This window comes from Lissotriton vulgaris, chromosome 9 (genome assembly GCF_964263255.1).
Source record: "Lissotriton vulgaris chromosome 9, aLisVul1.2, whole genome shotgun sequence".
In the NCBI taxonomy this organism is placed as follows: Eukaryota; Metazoa; Chordata; class Amphibia; order Caudata; family Salamandridae; genus Lissotriton; species Lissotriton vulgaris.
This window is the reverse complement of record NC_141697.1, coordinates 1,126,297,401-1,126,313,604: the sequence shown is the minus strand read 5'-3', so window position 1 is coordinate 1,126,313,604 and position 16,204 is coordinate 1,126,297,401. Positions and strand designations below refer to the sequence as shown.

The following is a 16,204-nucleotide window of genomic DNA, read 5'->3' as shown; positions in this document are numbered from 1 at the left end:
TCACATCTTTTTGTCAACAGATCACTGACATGTCGCTGAGTAATGCATATCCTTGATGACTGCCCATCAGCCCTCCACTGTGTGACCCATCTTAACACTGGACATCGGGGGGCGTGGCCAGGCTCCGGCGAAGATGCCCGCCTGACTCGGGAGCTCCGCCGAGCCGAGCCTTCACCTCACGCAAATCGGTAAAAATCCGAAGATTCCTACACTCCCTATGCAGCGCTGACTCGGCATGAGGCAGAGGAGCAGATTGATCTAACTCCGGCCCTGCTGCCTGCCTCTGGTGCCGGGTTGCGTCCTTGTCACCTGGGACCGGCGCATCAGACGAGGCCCCGGCTTAGCGGCCTAGTTGGGACGGCGCGGAGCCCGACTCGGCCTGAGTTGAATCATACGGCTTGCATCTTCGGGGCCCAAAAGTGAAGCGCTGCCAGCGTGGGGCCACAGAACCCAACTCTGCATTGAAGCTGGCCCCCAGTGCCAACGGTAGGAGCCAGTGTGGAGATCGGCCTGGGGGCACGCGAGGGGTGCGGCCCGGAGCGTGTGTGGCCTGGGGGAGAGAACGGATGCTGGACAGTGACCTTAGCAGGAGACGAGGCGGAGGGCAGCAGAACGGGGACCAGTAGGGGGCGGCGCCCACGAACCCAGAGGGGGCCCACAATAGCGCAGGGGCTCAACAGAAGTCAAGTGGAAGTCCTGAAGGGCTCGAAAGAGATGACCGGACAGGGAGGCCCTGACAGCTCCTCGGGCCATGTGAGTGAACCTCTTCTCTGGAGACAATGGTAGCCATCAGGCACGGTCGTACGGACATCGTTGGAGCCCCAACCGGGTAGGAGGTTGGCTAGTGGACTGCACATCCTCGATGAGACTGCAGCCTATACGATGGTGCCGTGGGCAAAAGCGAAGTGCGACGCTTGCTGGGACGTGGCGGAGAGCGTAGCGGATGGACGACTAACAGCCGGGGGCCCGGACCGGTGGTGTGGGGGCCCGCCAAGTAACTTGGTGGCCTGAGTGAGAGCACGAGGGAGATGGTGAGACCCTAGTGGTGTGCCAAGTACCAACGGTGGTCATAGATGATATTCCCAGACAGGCCTGTGCGTGATACGTGACAGTGGCTGACCGCGTGGGAACACAACCACCATGAGGCCCAAACAAAATACGAATACGCAGTCTAACAAATTGGATAAATTGACGATCCAGATGTGGACGCCGCAGGCGGAGGGTGCTGTAGGTGACCAGTCCGGCCCGAAAGAACCGTCGCTGGCCTCCATCATGGCGGCCATACAGTCACTTGGTGCCAACTTGGAGACGAAAATCGACAAGGTCTCCATCGAGGTCACCCTTCTCCGAGCAGACCTCAGTAAAACTTCGGAAAAGACTAAAGCCAACAAAGCTGATATCAAGGAGCTACAGAGGTCAACCAGGGCCCTGGAACATCGTCTTGTACACTAACACCGCCAAGTGGCGCTGAGGCTGGAGGACCAAGAAGGGAGGGGCCGCAGAAGTAATATCCGCCTAGTAGGCATACCGGAGGATTTGAAGGGGCCTAGTGTGGAACTTTTTCTGGAGAACCTGATCCTCAATCACTTAAAGCCTAAATGCCTGTACGACATATTCACCATAGAACGGGCACACCGTGCACCTATCCCTAAACCTAAACCAGGGGCGCCGCCCAGGACAATAATTGCAAAAATCCTGAACTATAGGGATAGAGACTCCATCTTGCAGACAGCCAGGCAGGTGGGGGACCTGCACTATGAAAATGCCACAATTCGTTTTTTTCCGGACTTTACCCTTCAAGTACAGCGAGAGAGGCATTCCTTTGTAGGCGTGATGTTTTTTTCCTGCTAGGCTCAAAGTCCTTGCTAGGGGCAAATCCTTGTTCTTTACTTCACCCTCGGATGTGCAGGATTAGATTGACCGGGAGTCGTCAAAAGCTCGGGACCGGGCCGGTGGTGAGAGCGGGAGAGACAATCAGGCTGCGTCGCCGGAGTCGCCGGCCGGAAAGTCAGATGTGGATAGACAGAGTCAACGCTCTTGGAGGTCGAGGTCTGTGAGTCCACGTTGGGGGACACTTCGAGAGGCGGCTGAACATTGAGGGTGACTGACCTGCAACTATGGACCTCTACATACTGTAACGTACTATGGGATTTGATGTTTGGGTGTGGGTTTGGGCGTGGGTCATTTTCTCTCTAGTGAATCCTGGGTGGTGGGGGAGGGGCGATATTGCCTCCTGCAGGGATGGGGGGCCATGTTCCGACTGGCAGATTTTGTTGATGACCCTCCCCTCTCTTCTTTGACTCCGTAGCCCAAATAGTCCACGATGGGCTGGAACATTGCCTAAATGGGGATGACACTTAACCTATATGGAGAGTAGGCTTTAATGGTACACTGTTATTGTCTATGGGGTGAGCATGAGTGGCGGCTGGAGCTGGAATGAGCCCGCGCACGCTCCTCTTGGAGAAGGTTTATCGGGAAGGCAAGAGGGGGAATTTTTGTTTGCTTTCTCCCAATTCCAGGTTGGGTATTGGGCGAAAGGCGCTCTGCTAATTGGGGATGTGGGTGGTTTGAAGCCTACGGAGCAGGGAAGCAGGGTCGGGGGTTTGTTGCAGTTTGTGGGGGTGGGGGGACAAGAGGGGGGTGGGAGAGTAGGCGGGGATGGTCACACAGAGGAGGGTTGGGGGCTGGGTTGTTAAGGTCACACCGCGGTAGGGCACATATTCTGTAACAGCGAAGCAGGAAGCACAGGAATGAACTGGCTAGCAACAGTGTCCATGGCTACGAAGTGGGATAAATGTCTTAAACTAATTAGCTGGAACGTCAATGGTCTTGGGGACAAACTTAAACGGAGTATTGTGCTACTGTTTGTGAAGAGACATCTACCGGATGTAGACTTACTGCAAGAGACACACTTGAGGGGTAACACATGTCAGGCGCTAAACAGATGGGGGTACACATTGGCGGCGCATGCCAGTTTTACTTCACGGTCTCGAGGGGTAGGCATTCTGATGCAATGAAACTTTCTCATGGTAGTAGACCATACAGAAGTAGATCCCCTGGGGCGCTTTGCTGTGATTTTGGGGAAATGGGAGGGTCGTAGACTCAATTTAGTGACAGTCTATATTCCACTGGGTCTCCAAACGCAATCCTATCATGATCTGGGAGAGATTTTACTGTCCCTCCCGGAGGGGCTCCTCCTGGTAGGTGGCTACTTCAATGCGGTTGTCTCTGGGCAGATAGACAGGCAGCCGGCTAGAGACATCGGGACAGGGAAAGGTGGCTTCCCAACCTCCTAGAGGCGTTCAGACTTGTCGATCTCTGGTGCCTCCTGCTCCAGACACAAAAACAATATACTTTCTTATCAGGTCCACACCGTACTTTCTCGTACCTGGCGCGAGGCATTTCGGATCACTCTCCTCTATGGGCACATATAACGCTGGACGACCGGAAGGTTGGGTGTGTGGCTCCTATTGCCGCGTGGCATTTAAAGGGCGAGGATACAAAAAAGAAAATTACTCAGTCGATCGATCGCTACTTTTTTTTTTTTTTTTTTAAATTTTTGAAGACCTTTATTGTGCATGTTACAGAAGAACAAATACGGGCCTACAACCATCCGGCCGGCCACAACACTTATGAGCACAGGTGTCAACATTACGGTCTTCCGACGGCATCAAGTATTACGACAGCAGTTGAGAACAGTTACACTGGAATGGACATGCCGCCAGGGAGAAGGATCAGTAAAGGTCAAATTTTAAAGTTTTTGATGAAATAAAAGTCAATGAAGGATAGGTATAAAGGAGATCCGAGTCCGTACATTGAGTCCACATGAGTAGGCAACAGTAGAAATAATATCAATTACGTGAAGCTCTTCGTCAAAGCGGCAAAACAGTAGAGAAACAAAACGGTCAACAGAAGCCACGCTCGTGCCACTTCCAGTGCCACCCACTCCCAACCATCCCCTATCACAGACCCAGAAAGGAAAACAGTGTGAGAAAGCGCAGGAAAGTAAGAGAAAAGGCCCATAGAAACTAAATACAGAAATTAAATCTACCCCCCCACCCTGCACCAACGCGGAGGCTACGGCCTACCCCCCCCGACAATGTGCCTGTCGCCCCATAAAGAACCCGAAATGTAGTTCAAGCAAAAGAAGAAGAAAGGAAAAAGGAGGAAAAATAATGAAAATGTTACCATGGAATATAGAGAGTGAGAAAAGGCCATCCTAATCTGCGACCCTCAAAAACTACAAGTGAAGCGGGAGGAGGAGCCAATCAAACCATTCCCGGTACCCCAGTCAGAAACACAACCCCCACACAATTTGCGACTGTTGAGAGCCAGATATTAGTACAAAAGCAGTTAGGGAAAAACATTACAACTTGTGCGACTTAGACAAGAATGTACAACTTCCAATCCCGGTCCCACCAGCCCAGCAACCGACAGTACATGGAGAACCTAGCCCTGACCCGACCTCGGACAGACCCAAAAATGAAGCGCATGAAAAAGGCCCGCCCCCATCAAGACAAAGAACCAACATGGCCGCACATCGACCTAGCCCTGTCCCGAGCGTGGATACACCCCCAGACGCGCCACCCAAGAGAGGCCCGCCCACCACATGACAGAGGAGTAAAATGGCAAGAGGGAGGAGGACATCAACAAGAAAGCACAAAATGGCTGCGATGGGTCTTCAGGGAGTCTAACGAGTGTAACAAAATGTACCATAATTCCACCAAAAGCACACGTTGTTGTAAGCAGGATAGAAAAGAGGCTCAGCGCAGGAGGAAGAGGCAGCTGCAACATCCCAGACAGTCCTCGAGGCACACACGACAGGGAGTCCAGCCACAATGTTGCACACTGCACTGGGAGGGGAAACAAAGTGTCCCGTGTAGAATCTTCAAGCTGAAGGTCTTGGGCAGCAGCGAAATACACAGCGAGCTCAGCTGAACAACAGGCGAGGGAGAGCGCAGGCTCCCGACACGGTGCAGGCGGTGACAGACGGCAACTTTGCGACTCCGGTTCAGTAGTGCACCGTCCCGACACAGACGCCATTTGGTCCAGCCTGTCCCCCAATTCCAGGTAGCAGCGGCAGGCTTCCGAGCGGAGATCGTGCAAGGCCGACAGAACGGCTCCAAGTGAAGGTTCAGATTGTTGCCCCTGGGTTTTGTTTCCCCGGGGGATCCCTCGAGTTTCGGGTACTCCTGTCGTCAGGGCAGCACCGGTCTCTGGCGTGGACGGGCGCACCTCCCCGCAAAACCTGGCGGCGCACTCCGCCATTATGTCCAAATGACACAACAGTCACCTGTGAAAGGAGAGCACCGGCGCCCTCCCTTTTAGCTGCTATCAGAGTGGCGTGCTCCGTGTCTAAAAATTATTCCGCTCGCTGTAAGCGTCCCTCAGCGAGCACGGGCGGCGAGTCACGGGGTCCACAGGCGATACGTGACCCAAAATGGCCGGACAGTCCTCCTCCCGTACCTGCCGTCTCCAACAAAGGCTCCGCTGTGACGGGGTTCAACAGCTCCGTAAGCCCTGTCCTCTCTCCGCCTGCCACGCGTCACCCCAGGCGGCTGAGCTCGAGAAGCGCCTCACAGGAGTCACACTGGTTCCGCCGCAGCCAGTGCCGGCGGAGCGCTCCGGCCGGCAACAGGTCCCCGGGGCACGGCAGGAGGAATCCTCGCATGTGGGGTCCAGGGTCAGGAGCCAGGAGGCGGATATCTTCGGCTGCCGGGCGGATCGAGGGTCCGGGAAAGCACCGCCGAGATCAGCGCCGTTTCGCACACAATCCACCGTCAAGTGTGCCAGGATTTGAAGCAGGATTTCAGCACGGCAGAAAAAGACTAGCGGAGCCGGGAGCCTACAGGTCCGCTCCGGTCGCCATCTTGGCTCCTCCCCCCGATCGATCGCTACTTTGACAAAAATGTGGGGACCGTAGATTCAGGGGTGGTCTTGTGGGAGGCCTTCAAGACGGTGTTAAGGGGAGAAGCACTCTCGGCGATAGCGGGGTGCCGCAAAGAATGTGAGGCACAACTGCGCAGAGCGATGGGAGCCCTGACACGATAGATCAGCTACAGCTGAAGGCTGCAGAGTACAAGGACCTTGCTACTGACGCGGCCAAGGCACTGGCGAGGGACAGAGATGGTAGGTTATACGATCAGGGTGACAAGGCGGGCAAATTGATAGCGTGGTTAGATAAGAAGCAGGAGGCTCAGAAGGTGGTGGCTGAACTGAGGACGGATACGGGAACTGTTCTTACGGACCCAGACGAGATTGTCATGGAGTTTGCATCACATTTTAAACGGGTCTACACTCGGAAATCCGTAATGACTGAAAGAGAATCAGCGGCCTTCTTGGACGACATTGTCCTTCTCTCCCTCTCCGAGGATACAAAGGAGACTCTAGAAGCACCCCTGACCGTGTAAGAGATCGTGAAGGCCATTCATGATCTTCGCCCCGGAAAGGCTCTTGGGCTCTTGGGCCCAATGGTCTACCTGTGGAGCTCTACAAGCTAAAACCTAACAGCCTTGGTACGCATCTGAAACAGATGTTCGAAGAAAGTAGAGAGCTAGGTAGCCTGCCTTGGGATCAGCAGATAGCTACCATTGTTGCTATCCCCAAGGTGGGAAAACCTGGCCAACACGATCAAACCGGTCCTCCATACCCTAGTGCACCCGGACCAATCGGGCTTTATGCCTCACCGCAATACGGCACTGAACCTCAGACGTCTCCATGGGGTGCTGGGTTGCTGCCACCGGTTACTCAGAGATGCAGTGGTGGTGTCCTTAGATGCAGCGATGGCTTTTGACACACTAGAATGGTCGTACATGATGGCAGTACTTCGAAAGTTGGGGTTCGGCCCTGACTTTGTTAGCTGGGTGCAGCTCCTTTATACAGACCCATTTGCTCAAGTCGTTGTCAACAATAAACTCTCAGAGGCCTTCCAATTGGAGAGGGAAACGAGGCAGGGATGCCCCCTCTCACCCCTACTCTTTGCTCTGGCTCTCGAACCATTGGCAGCGTGGGTGAAGCAGACCCCCTCTCTGCAGGGAATACGGTGGACTGATGGTTGGGAGGATAGGATTTTGCTATATGCTGTGGACATCCTCCTGTACCTTAAGGCGCTGCACGAGTCCCTAACGGCAGCACTAGATATCTTTCGGAGTTTTGGGAAGTACTCCGGCTACAGTATTAACTGGGGGAAATCTCTCATTTATGTCTTGCACGGACCCCCCCCCCACAGACGCCGGCTGATTGTCCGATTCAAATAGTCAGCTGCGGCTTTACATACCTAGGCATATACATCTCTAAAGACTGTGCCGCAAGGTACGAGCGGAACCTCTTGCCACCCTTACAGCGGCTCCAAAGCCTACCCTAGCACCAAGAAACCGCTTGGTATTCGTGCGCTCTATAAATATTTTAAAATTCAAATTCCAATTCAAATTCCAAAGAGATGCCGCAGTCTGGAAGAACCTCCCGTTATCGCTGCTTGGCCGGGCTGCCGTATTTAAAATGATGGCGCTGCCACGATTCCAATATGCCCTCCAAAATCACCCGGACCTAGTCCCACAAAAGTATTTCGCCACTATTGAGGCAACCCAGAGGGACCTTCTCTGGACCGGTACACCTCGGATCTCGCTCCAGAAGCTCACGTTGGGCTGGTTTGATGGGGGATAGCAATCCCGGATATCAGGAAATATTACTGGGCGGCGCATCTGTCGGCCATTAATCAGGGGACATACTGTGCAGGGAATGACCCAGGGTACGAGATGGACAAATGGCTTCTTCCAGGAGGAAACTTCGAGGCGGCTCTCTACTCCAGACCGGGAAGGTACCGATTGACGGGGCCAACCAAACACTCTGTCCAGCTGTGGCATATAGTTCACAAGAAATTGGGCTGGGCTGTCAGACTTACCCAGGCAACCCCACAGTGGGCTTCAGAGAAGCTAGGCACCCTTAGCCGTGCAAAAGGATTTAGAAACTGGGATCTCATAGGCATTTCTCGGGTCAAGGATTTATGGAGCCCAGAGGGAGTACTCACATTTGATGCCCTTCAACACACATATGATCTTGCCTGGACGGAACACTTCTGTTACATGCAGGTTCGACATGCACTACAGGCCAATATTCCTCCTGGGACGCAACTCCCACAGTCCTCACCACTAGAAGATAGATTGGTAGATGGCCACATCCCGGTGAAGGCCATATTGCTCACATACAAAAAGCTCATTAACCATACCCAGGACCCATTACTAGCCCTTAGAGAGAAGTGGGAGGCAGACGGACTAGAGATTGACGATGAAGAATGGCGCAAGGCGCTAGCGTTCCCCAGGGAAATAGCGATATCAGCTAAACTGCGACTGATTCAATTGAAGATCCTGCACAGAGTGTACATTTCTGGTACCAGGCTAATCCTTATGGGGCGCAGCGATGAAGGACTGTGTCGTAGGGGTTGTGTGGAGATGGGAACCTTTCTGTACATATTGTGGGAATGCCAGGAGGTATATGCCTATTAGACACGGTTACTTAACTGTATGAGGGACTTGTGGGGGTGGAATTGCGGCCTGAGGCGAAGAGGTGTCTGCTTAACATATGGGAACCCTCAGACCTCTCAGCGAAAGGCAAACTATGGGCCACACTGGGTCTGGCAATAGCAAAGAGAAACATTGCGAGGTTATGGGGGGCAGCCACACCACCAACACTGGGGCTTGGCAGAAAGATATGGATTGGAGCATGGTTCAGGAAAAGACGGTATATGTGGCTAGGGGGTGCCCGAGAAGGTGGGTAGCGGTGTGGTCTAAATGGAATGAATACAGGGGAAACATATGTGAACCCCCCACGATTACGACTGTTGACGAGCTAATTGATTGATGATTATGGTATTGTCAGAAATGGACTTAGACTTATGATAGATGTTGATTCGCCAGATTTTTAACTCATGTGTATTCCTGAAGATGTATAACAAATAATGCAGGTATGCCCTGTGTGTGACCGCTTTATGTTGGTTTTATTTTTTCTTTCTTTGAAAATAAAAAGAAGTTAAAAAAAATAAACACTGGACATCACTGCTCCTTGTTGATGGCTCCTCAATGGCAGCCTATGTGGCATGGCTTAACAACTTAACAACTTCGCATCTCAGCGCCCAGGCCAACAAGGTATATTTTTAGCAGATTGAACTCAGTCCTGCCTTCCATTCACACTCCATTACGGTTGTTCAGAACTTGTGACTTGGGCTCGGTCTACCTGGACCAGATAACTGTGGTTGGCATTTTTTGCTTCTTAGCAAAATTGTATATCTCCAGTTCTAATAATTAAATTTTTGTTGTTTTGGTCTCAAAAAATGTAACTATGTTTTTCTAAATTAGTGTGGGATTTTTCTTGTGCTGCGTTTTCACTTTATTACTTTTTGTGTGCTGCAGAAATACTTTACACATTGCCTCTAAGTTTAGCCTGACTGCTTTTGTGCCAAGCTACCAGAGGGGCAAGCACAGGTTAATTTGTGGTTACCCCCCACCTCCCCCGGGCAAATTAGCATTTTTAAAAAGGTTTTGCTGTAGAAATGCTATGGAGCTGCAAATCTGCAGCAGAAATGTAACTAAAACAAACGTGGGCTCCCAGGCTTGTTTTGAATCGAGGCCCCAGGTGGTCCAAGTGCAGGGCATTTTTTTTTAAAGTGAGGGGGCATACTGGGCCCCCCTCCTAAGGCCCTCCTCCTAAGGCTCATTAAGTCCCAGGGATCACCACCTCCCAGTGGCTTTATTTTAAAAAATGGAGGGGGCACATGGGCCCCCCTCCTCAGGTTCTATCAACTCCAGGGGCCACCAACTCCCTGCAGACATGCGAGCAGGGAAAGGGCTGAAATGATTGCTCCTGCATAAAGGGAGCTGACTTTCCAGCAGCTCCCTTTGTGCAGTAGCAATGCTGGCTCCCACAGGGGGCGGGGAGCCAGCTGGGACTGTGGGGCCTGCAGTCCTCATCGAGCACACTGGTGACATGGCTGGGCTGTGGAAGATGGGGTCTATGTGGCCAAAATGGGTCCAGTGAGTGGGGCCGCATTCCTCCCTCCACATTAGATTATAAATATTATGAAACCAGGCCCCAGGGGATGGAATACCCGGGTCTGACTCTGAAATCGAACTGGGGAGGGGGTCCAAGACCCCGAGGAATGGGGTCCCTGGGCCCTAATTGGTATGGGGGCCCCCTCTCAGTGATCTAAGTGCATTAACAAGTAAGGGAACTGTCATGCTGTGCTCAATGGGGTCGAGGTCAAAGGCGTGGCAATAGTAAACAAACTTTTTTCGGTCTTTCACCTTCAGGTATGTACATATAAAATAGCACACACCTTAAATGTCAAACAAATGCAAGTTAAGTCAATCAGTGGGAAATGCGCTATCATACTTTATGAAGCCTCTGTTAGTTAATGCACTGCAGAGATCTGTTTCTGGGAGCCACAGAATGTAATCCATGGAGAATAGTTAGGAGCATAACACAGGCAACGCAAGCCCTTCAGGCCTGGGGCCTGTGTTATGCCCCTATCAAAAGCACACACTTCACAGTTCATCTGGTAACTAGGGGTGGACGAGGCTTGTGGAGTTGCACCACATTGAATTCCGCGGAGTGAAGACAGACTTAAGATAGACTTAAGTTAGGATTTTGTCTTAAATCTGTCTTAAGTCTGTCTTAAGTCTGTCTAAAGTTTGTCTTAATACAAACTTAAGACAAAATCCTAACTTCTGTGAATACCAAAAGTAGTAAGTTCATTCTGTGAATGCCAAAAGTAGTAAGTGCATTCTGTGAATACCAAATTAGTAGTAAGTTTAGGATTGCGTCTTAAGTTCATTTTGTGAATCGGGCCCGTAGTCTCTAGGCTAGACCTAATTTTTAGCAATTCACCTTTTGCAGTGCATGGACCTTCAACATTCCATGCTTTACAATGGACTCTTAAATATACTACAGTATTTATAAAGATGAAGGATGGTGAAGAGGAAACAATGACTGAAGGAAGCTGCCGCCAAAGAAACAATTGCAGAAGGAGGTTGAACCGTCATTGTTGCTCATGACAAAAGTTAAAGCAGGGAGTGTTCCTTTTAATGGTCATGGAACTCCTTGGTGACTTGTATTGTCATCATAATGTTCGCAGGAGTAGTTTATCATATATATAATAAGCAATTTATGACACATCTAGCCGCCCAGTGGCAGCTTCTACTTAACGGCAGCGGCAGCAGTAGTTGGGACGGGGGTGGGTGAAGGAAATGAAAAAATTAAAATAATTCACTTACCTGTCTGCCAGCCGCCACCTCACGGTCCTCTTCGCCTGCTTCCAGGACTCCAGGGGCAGGAAGCAGGAACAGGAAGTACCCAGGCTCCCAGACTCCCCATGCCAATCACAATGCTTCTTATAGCAGTATTGTTATTTGTCCGAGCACCGTGGTTCAGCACTCAGAGGGGGACTGGGAGCAAGGGTATGTTCTCCACCTAGGCTGTACAATACAGCTAGTGGAAAACATGCCACTTGTGCATGATGGTTTGGCTAGCCCAATATGACTGGCCAAACCGTCAGGTGCACTTGGGAAGGGTCTACCACTCCCACCCCACCTCTACAGAAGAGTACTGAAAAATAAAATAATAACGTGTGGCTATTATCATTTTATTTTTCCTGTCTGGCGACGCCCATCTGCTTTAGCGGAGGAGCCACCCCTGTAGTCGTCTATTATATAGATGATTGATTAAGTACCCTGTACAGTACATTATAAGGATATTGTAAGTCACCAAAGAGTTTCATAACCATATAGGGGAAGGAGGGCAAAGGCAGAGTTCCTTTATAAGGATATGGCACATCAAGGTGACTTGCAATATCGTTATCATATATGACAGGGGGTACTTTATCCCTTATAATACATGATCACGCCATCACCATCACAATCACCATCACCACAAAAGACTTAAATCCTTAGTACATAGCTCTTTCATTTAAAAGAGAGAGCATGTTTTAAAACATAAAGAATAACAGTATCTCTTATGTACAATTAAATGCATCAGAAAGCTGTGATATATTTCTTGTAAGATGATATTAGAATCAGTTTAATACAAGTCATTTTCTAAAAAAAGGCACAATATCCCAGAATGTGTAGAAACATGTCGAAAGAGTCTAAATAACTAGAGGTTTACCAAACATATTGCCATACTTTTCTTGTTTCTGGCTATCACTGAACAGCTAAAAAACAGAGCAGAAAGAAAGAAAATCCATGTTTTGTTTTGTTCCTTAAACAGCTGCTTCAATTATGCTCCGTGATTTGACCTGCCTTTCCACTTGGCTGCTGACTATTGCCAATTATTACAGTTGGGTTAATCGGCGACTGAGTGAGTCACAAGTCGCCTGATATAAAGATATACAGACATGTTTTTATGCGGGATTGCAGAGTCCCATGTGTTGTACAAGAGAAGAAATCCCCCCCTGTTGTATATTATAAGGATATTGCAAGTCACTGAGGAGTTCCATAACCATATAGTTCCTTTATAAGTTTATGGAAGTCTGAGTTGGCTTACAATATCCTTATTCATGTCAGCCAGGGGTTATTTTATCTCATATAATACAGGTCACAACATCACCTTTCCCAAAAACCACTTAAATCCTTGGTGCGAACTGTTTCATATGAAAGAGGGAGCATGTTTGCAAACATGAAGACTAAAAAATAACTCTCATGCAACATTAAACCCATCATAAATCTGTTACATATCTGTTGCAAACAGATATTAGGAACAGTACAATACAAGTCAGTTTAAAGAAAAAATAACAGCTGCAGTAGCTTGGAATGTGTAAAAATGTGCAGAAAGATTCTATCTTTTTTCTACCTAAGGAGTGCAAAGATAAACATATTCTCTCTGCTTGCCACTGTAAGCTATTAAAATAGAGAAGAAGAAAGAAAACAATGGTCATTTTGCTGCTATAAACAGCTGCGTTAGTTATGCTCCCTGACCTGACAGCCTTTCCCCTGGGCTGCTCGCTCTGACCGCAGGCATTGTGAGGTCAGAACTCAACTGTAATAACCTTTTGACAGTCGCGTTCTGACATCCTTTTTTTATTATCGGCGACTTGGTGCATCATAAAAAGAAATTAGTGACTGCTATTTATACAGGGGTTACAGAATCCCATGTATTATAAAATAAATTACATTAGAAGTAATATCTTACTACAGTAGAGTTCTGACGTCCCAATGCCTGCTGCCAGGGCCAGCAGCCGAGGGGAAAGACAGGTCAGGTCACAGACCATAACTAAAGGAGCTGGTTAAAGAAGGAAGGAGTGGACCAAATACATTTCTTCACTTTTCAAATGGGAGAGCTGAAACTAAGTTGGAGGTAAAATCATTCTGTCCTCTTCTTTATTGTAAAGCTGGGTAAATAGTGCAAAATGAGTTGGCATACGTTGTTAACAAAGGTTGTTGCTGAATTCATCTTCATAGATCCTACATGTGTAAACTAATTTATAAGTACAAAAATTCTCCGTTTTTAAAATGGTTTCAGAATCTCTTTTCCATAATGCAGAACCGGTAATAAGAACTTCTGCAAAATGTGTTCATTCCATTGGCTAGTACACTAGATGCAAAGTGGTCTAAAATATATTTGTCTCCATTCCGAACCATTGGAAAATGTATGTAATCATTGCCCAGAGTACTGTTGCATCCTGTAACCTTCGTTGCCTCCTGTAACCTTCCATATGCACCAATGCCAAGATGTTTTAGCCATATTTTGAAGATAGGTTCCTTTGCTTTCCACAACAATTCCTGTCAAAAACAAACAGTTCAATAATATCTCTTTCACTCTCTCTGGACCCACTGCCCATTTTCAGCTCCAGTACAGGACATTCAGAGCCCCAGGCAAAGTTTTTGCTGTTTTGGCAACCCCTACTTCTACAATCAATAGGCAATATTTGAAGCCATTAGCCATTATCTAGTACTTCCTAGTGATGGCGCCCTAAAGCGTAAATGCTGCCCCCCCCCTCACTTTTCTGTAAACTACTTAGCTGTTGAAATTGAGTTGCTCTTTTGTTTTTACCTGTCTCAGGGTCCACATCAGGTATCCATATGAAACCACAATGGTGATAAATGGAATTAAGCAGCAGAAGGAGAAGTAACAGATTATGTATGAAACATTGAACGGATCAGTGCTGTACCAGTTGGGAGCACAGGATGTCTCCACCCCTTCCAGCTCGTAGCTACCCCAGCCAAAGAGAGGCGGGGTGTTCCATATGAGGGACCACATCCAGGAAATGATCACTCCAGCCGCTGCTTGCCGGCTAGAAAACGTCACTGTCCCCAAGGGCTTGCAAACCACGATCACACGTTCCACGGCTATGACTGCCACAGTGCACAGAGAGGCAATACCTGCACAAAAGAAGCACACATATTCATTTGAATAACGATGAACACATGTTGTTCTCTAAATGCAGCTGTGTTCCGGCAGAAATATTATTTCTGACCATATTATCTGAAAGGATAAACGATTAAAAAAAATATAACAATATGACACAGATTTGCATGGTATGGAACTATGCATGATGTGTTATGAATGCAGAAAAGCAAACTATTTGTAAATATAGCTGCCTCACCTGGTAAACATCGTTTACCCCAAAACCGGATAACCGCTTGCCGTTACAACACATGCCATTACTCTGCAAGTCGGAAGAACGACTTGGTCTAGGGGTCATAGGGTGTTGGAATTAAAATCCGAAACCTTCCTTACTGTTGCACAGTCTAGAGTTGGAAAAATAAATTATACTATTCCAAAATCCAGCGCCCCCCTAGAGCAAGTCGTTGGTCCGACTTGCGGAGTAATGGCATGGGTTGTTACAACATGGTTGTTGTAATGACTGCATTGTAATGGCATGCGTAAAAAAAGCATGTGGGAAAACGAGGCATATTCCATCACCTAAATCCTTTTTAGCTCTGCTGTACATGTTAGCAATACAGATCCGCATTCATACACATACATGCATACAGTATGAACTTTTGGTCAGCCCCATTCAGCCTTTGACTGTTGACATTTTCTTTAACAATTGCCATTGACAGGGTGGGGTGTACTTTGATGTAGCAGGGATTGCTTTTTTATTTGCAGGGATGCACTATAATCCCATGTGTAGAACAAACCCGCATATAATCCTTTGTTGTATTAACATTAGGTGTTAGAATTTCAAAATGTGTTTAGGCCATTAAATAATCACAGGGAAAACTAATGGAAGGTAAATTTAACTAGCCGAAAATATTAACTTGAAGAGCTTGTGTTGTTGGATTAACATCTATTCATGTATTAGAATCTTCATTAATTGTGCCATGTCATACATAGGTAATGCAATTATCGAATTAGCCTTATTTCCTGAGCAATTTTGTTAAACTCATATGCCATTGTTCTTATGTTAGCTGAAATTTTGTAGGCCTGAAATGCATTTCCCTGAAGTCTCTCACTTGAGAATTAATCGTTGAATTTTGTGTGCTTTTGATTTCATTCTTTCTCATGTTTTGTGTTGCAGTTTGTAGTACTTACATTTATGCTGCTCAGCCAGTGTGCATGTGTGTATGTATGGAACCTTGGAATGCTTGATGACTGTGTGGAATGTTGGTGTGCCTGGTTGATTGGAAGAATGTCAGTTGGTGAGTGTGGGCTGAGCAGCGAAGATGCAGCTCCTGGTGGGGCTCTGAACCAGCTCTGATTTGGACTTGAATTAGCTATGAGCCTGTAACTACCATCTTGGATCTTGGCAAATAAACCTCTACATGAAACTACTTCGTGGCTACTATTTTACATTACAACACAGTTGGAAGGAGCGCCCTTCTTCGCTAGCATAATGTCTTTGTGTTTTAGTCGGGCAAGGAGACAGAAGGAGATACATCGTGAGCTAAAGCCTTTAAGGTAAACTATTGTGTTTTCACACCAGAAATCAAGGTCAGCATGTTGCAGTTCAGGAACACCGCTTTCCATGGAAAATTAAATTTGAGATGACTTCCAGAGTGGATGCCGTGACCTGCAAAGACTCTTGGAAAATGCCTGTAATAATGCAATGTTAGAGTAGGGAAAGTGCCCACTTCTTCTCTACCTTCAGAGAGAGAGCATCTTAGAACAAGCTCTGTCTCTGAAGCTTTACGTGGAGAGTCTTCTTTCGGAGATTCCACAGACTGACACCTTTATATCTTGCCCCTGGAGATGCTTAAGTAGAGATCCCATTGTA

At 48.2% G+C, this 16,204-nt stretch overlaps 1 protein-coding gene across 1 annotated transcript in view; it reads right to left on the bottom strand.

The window, feature by feature from the left end:
• Window positions 1–16,204, bottom strand: part of LOC147692893 (parapinopsin-like) — a 106,439-nt gene that overhangs the window by 44,706 nt on the left and 45,529 nt on the right. The window contains exon 2 of the mRNA XM_086936855.1: window positions 14,038–14,366. Coding sequence (XP_086792981.1) covers window positions 14,038–14,366 — 329 coding nt within the window. The remainder of the gene's footprint in view (window positions 1–14,037; window positions 14,367–16,204) is intronic.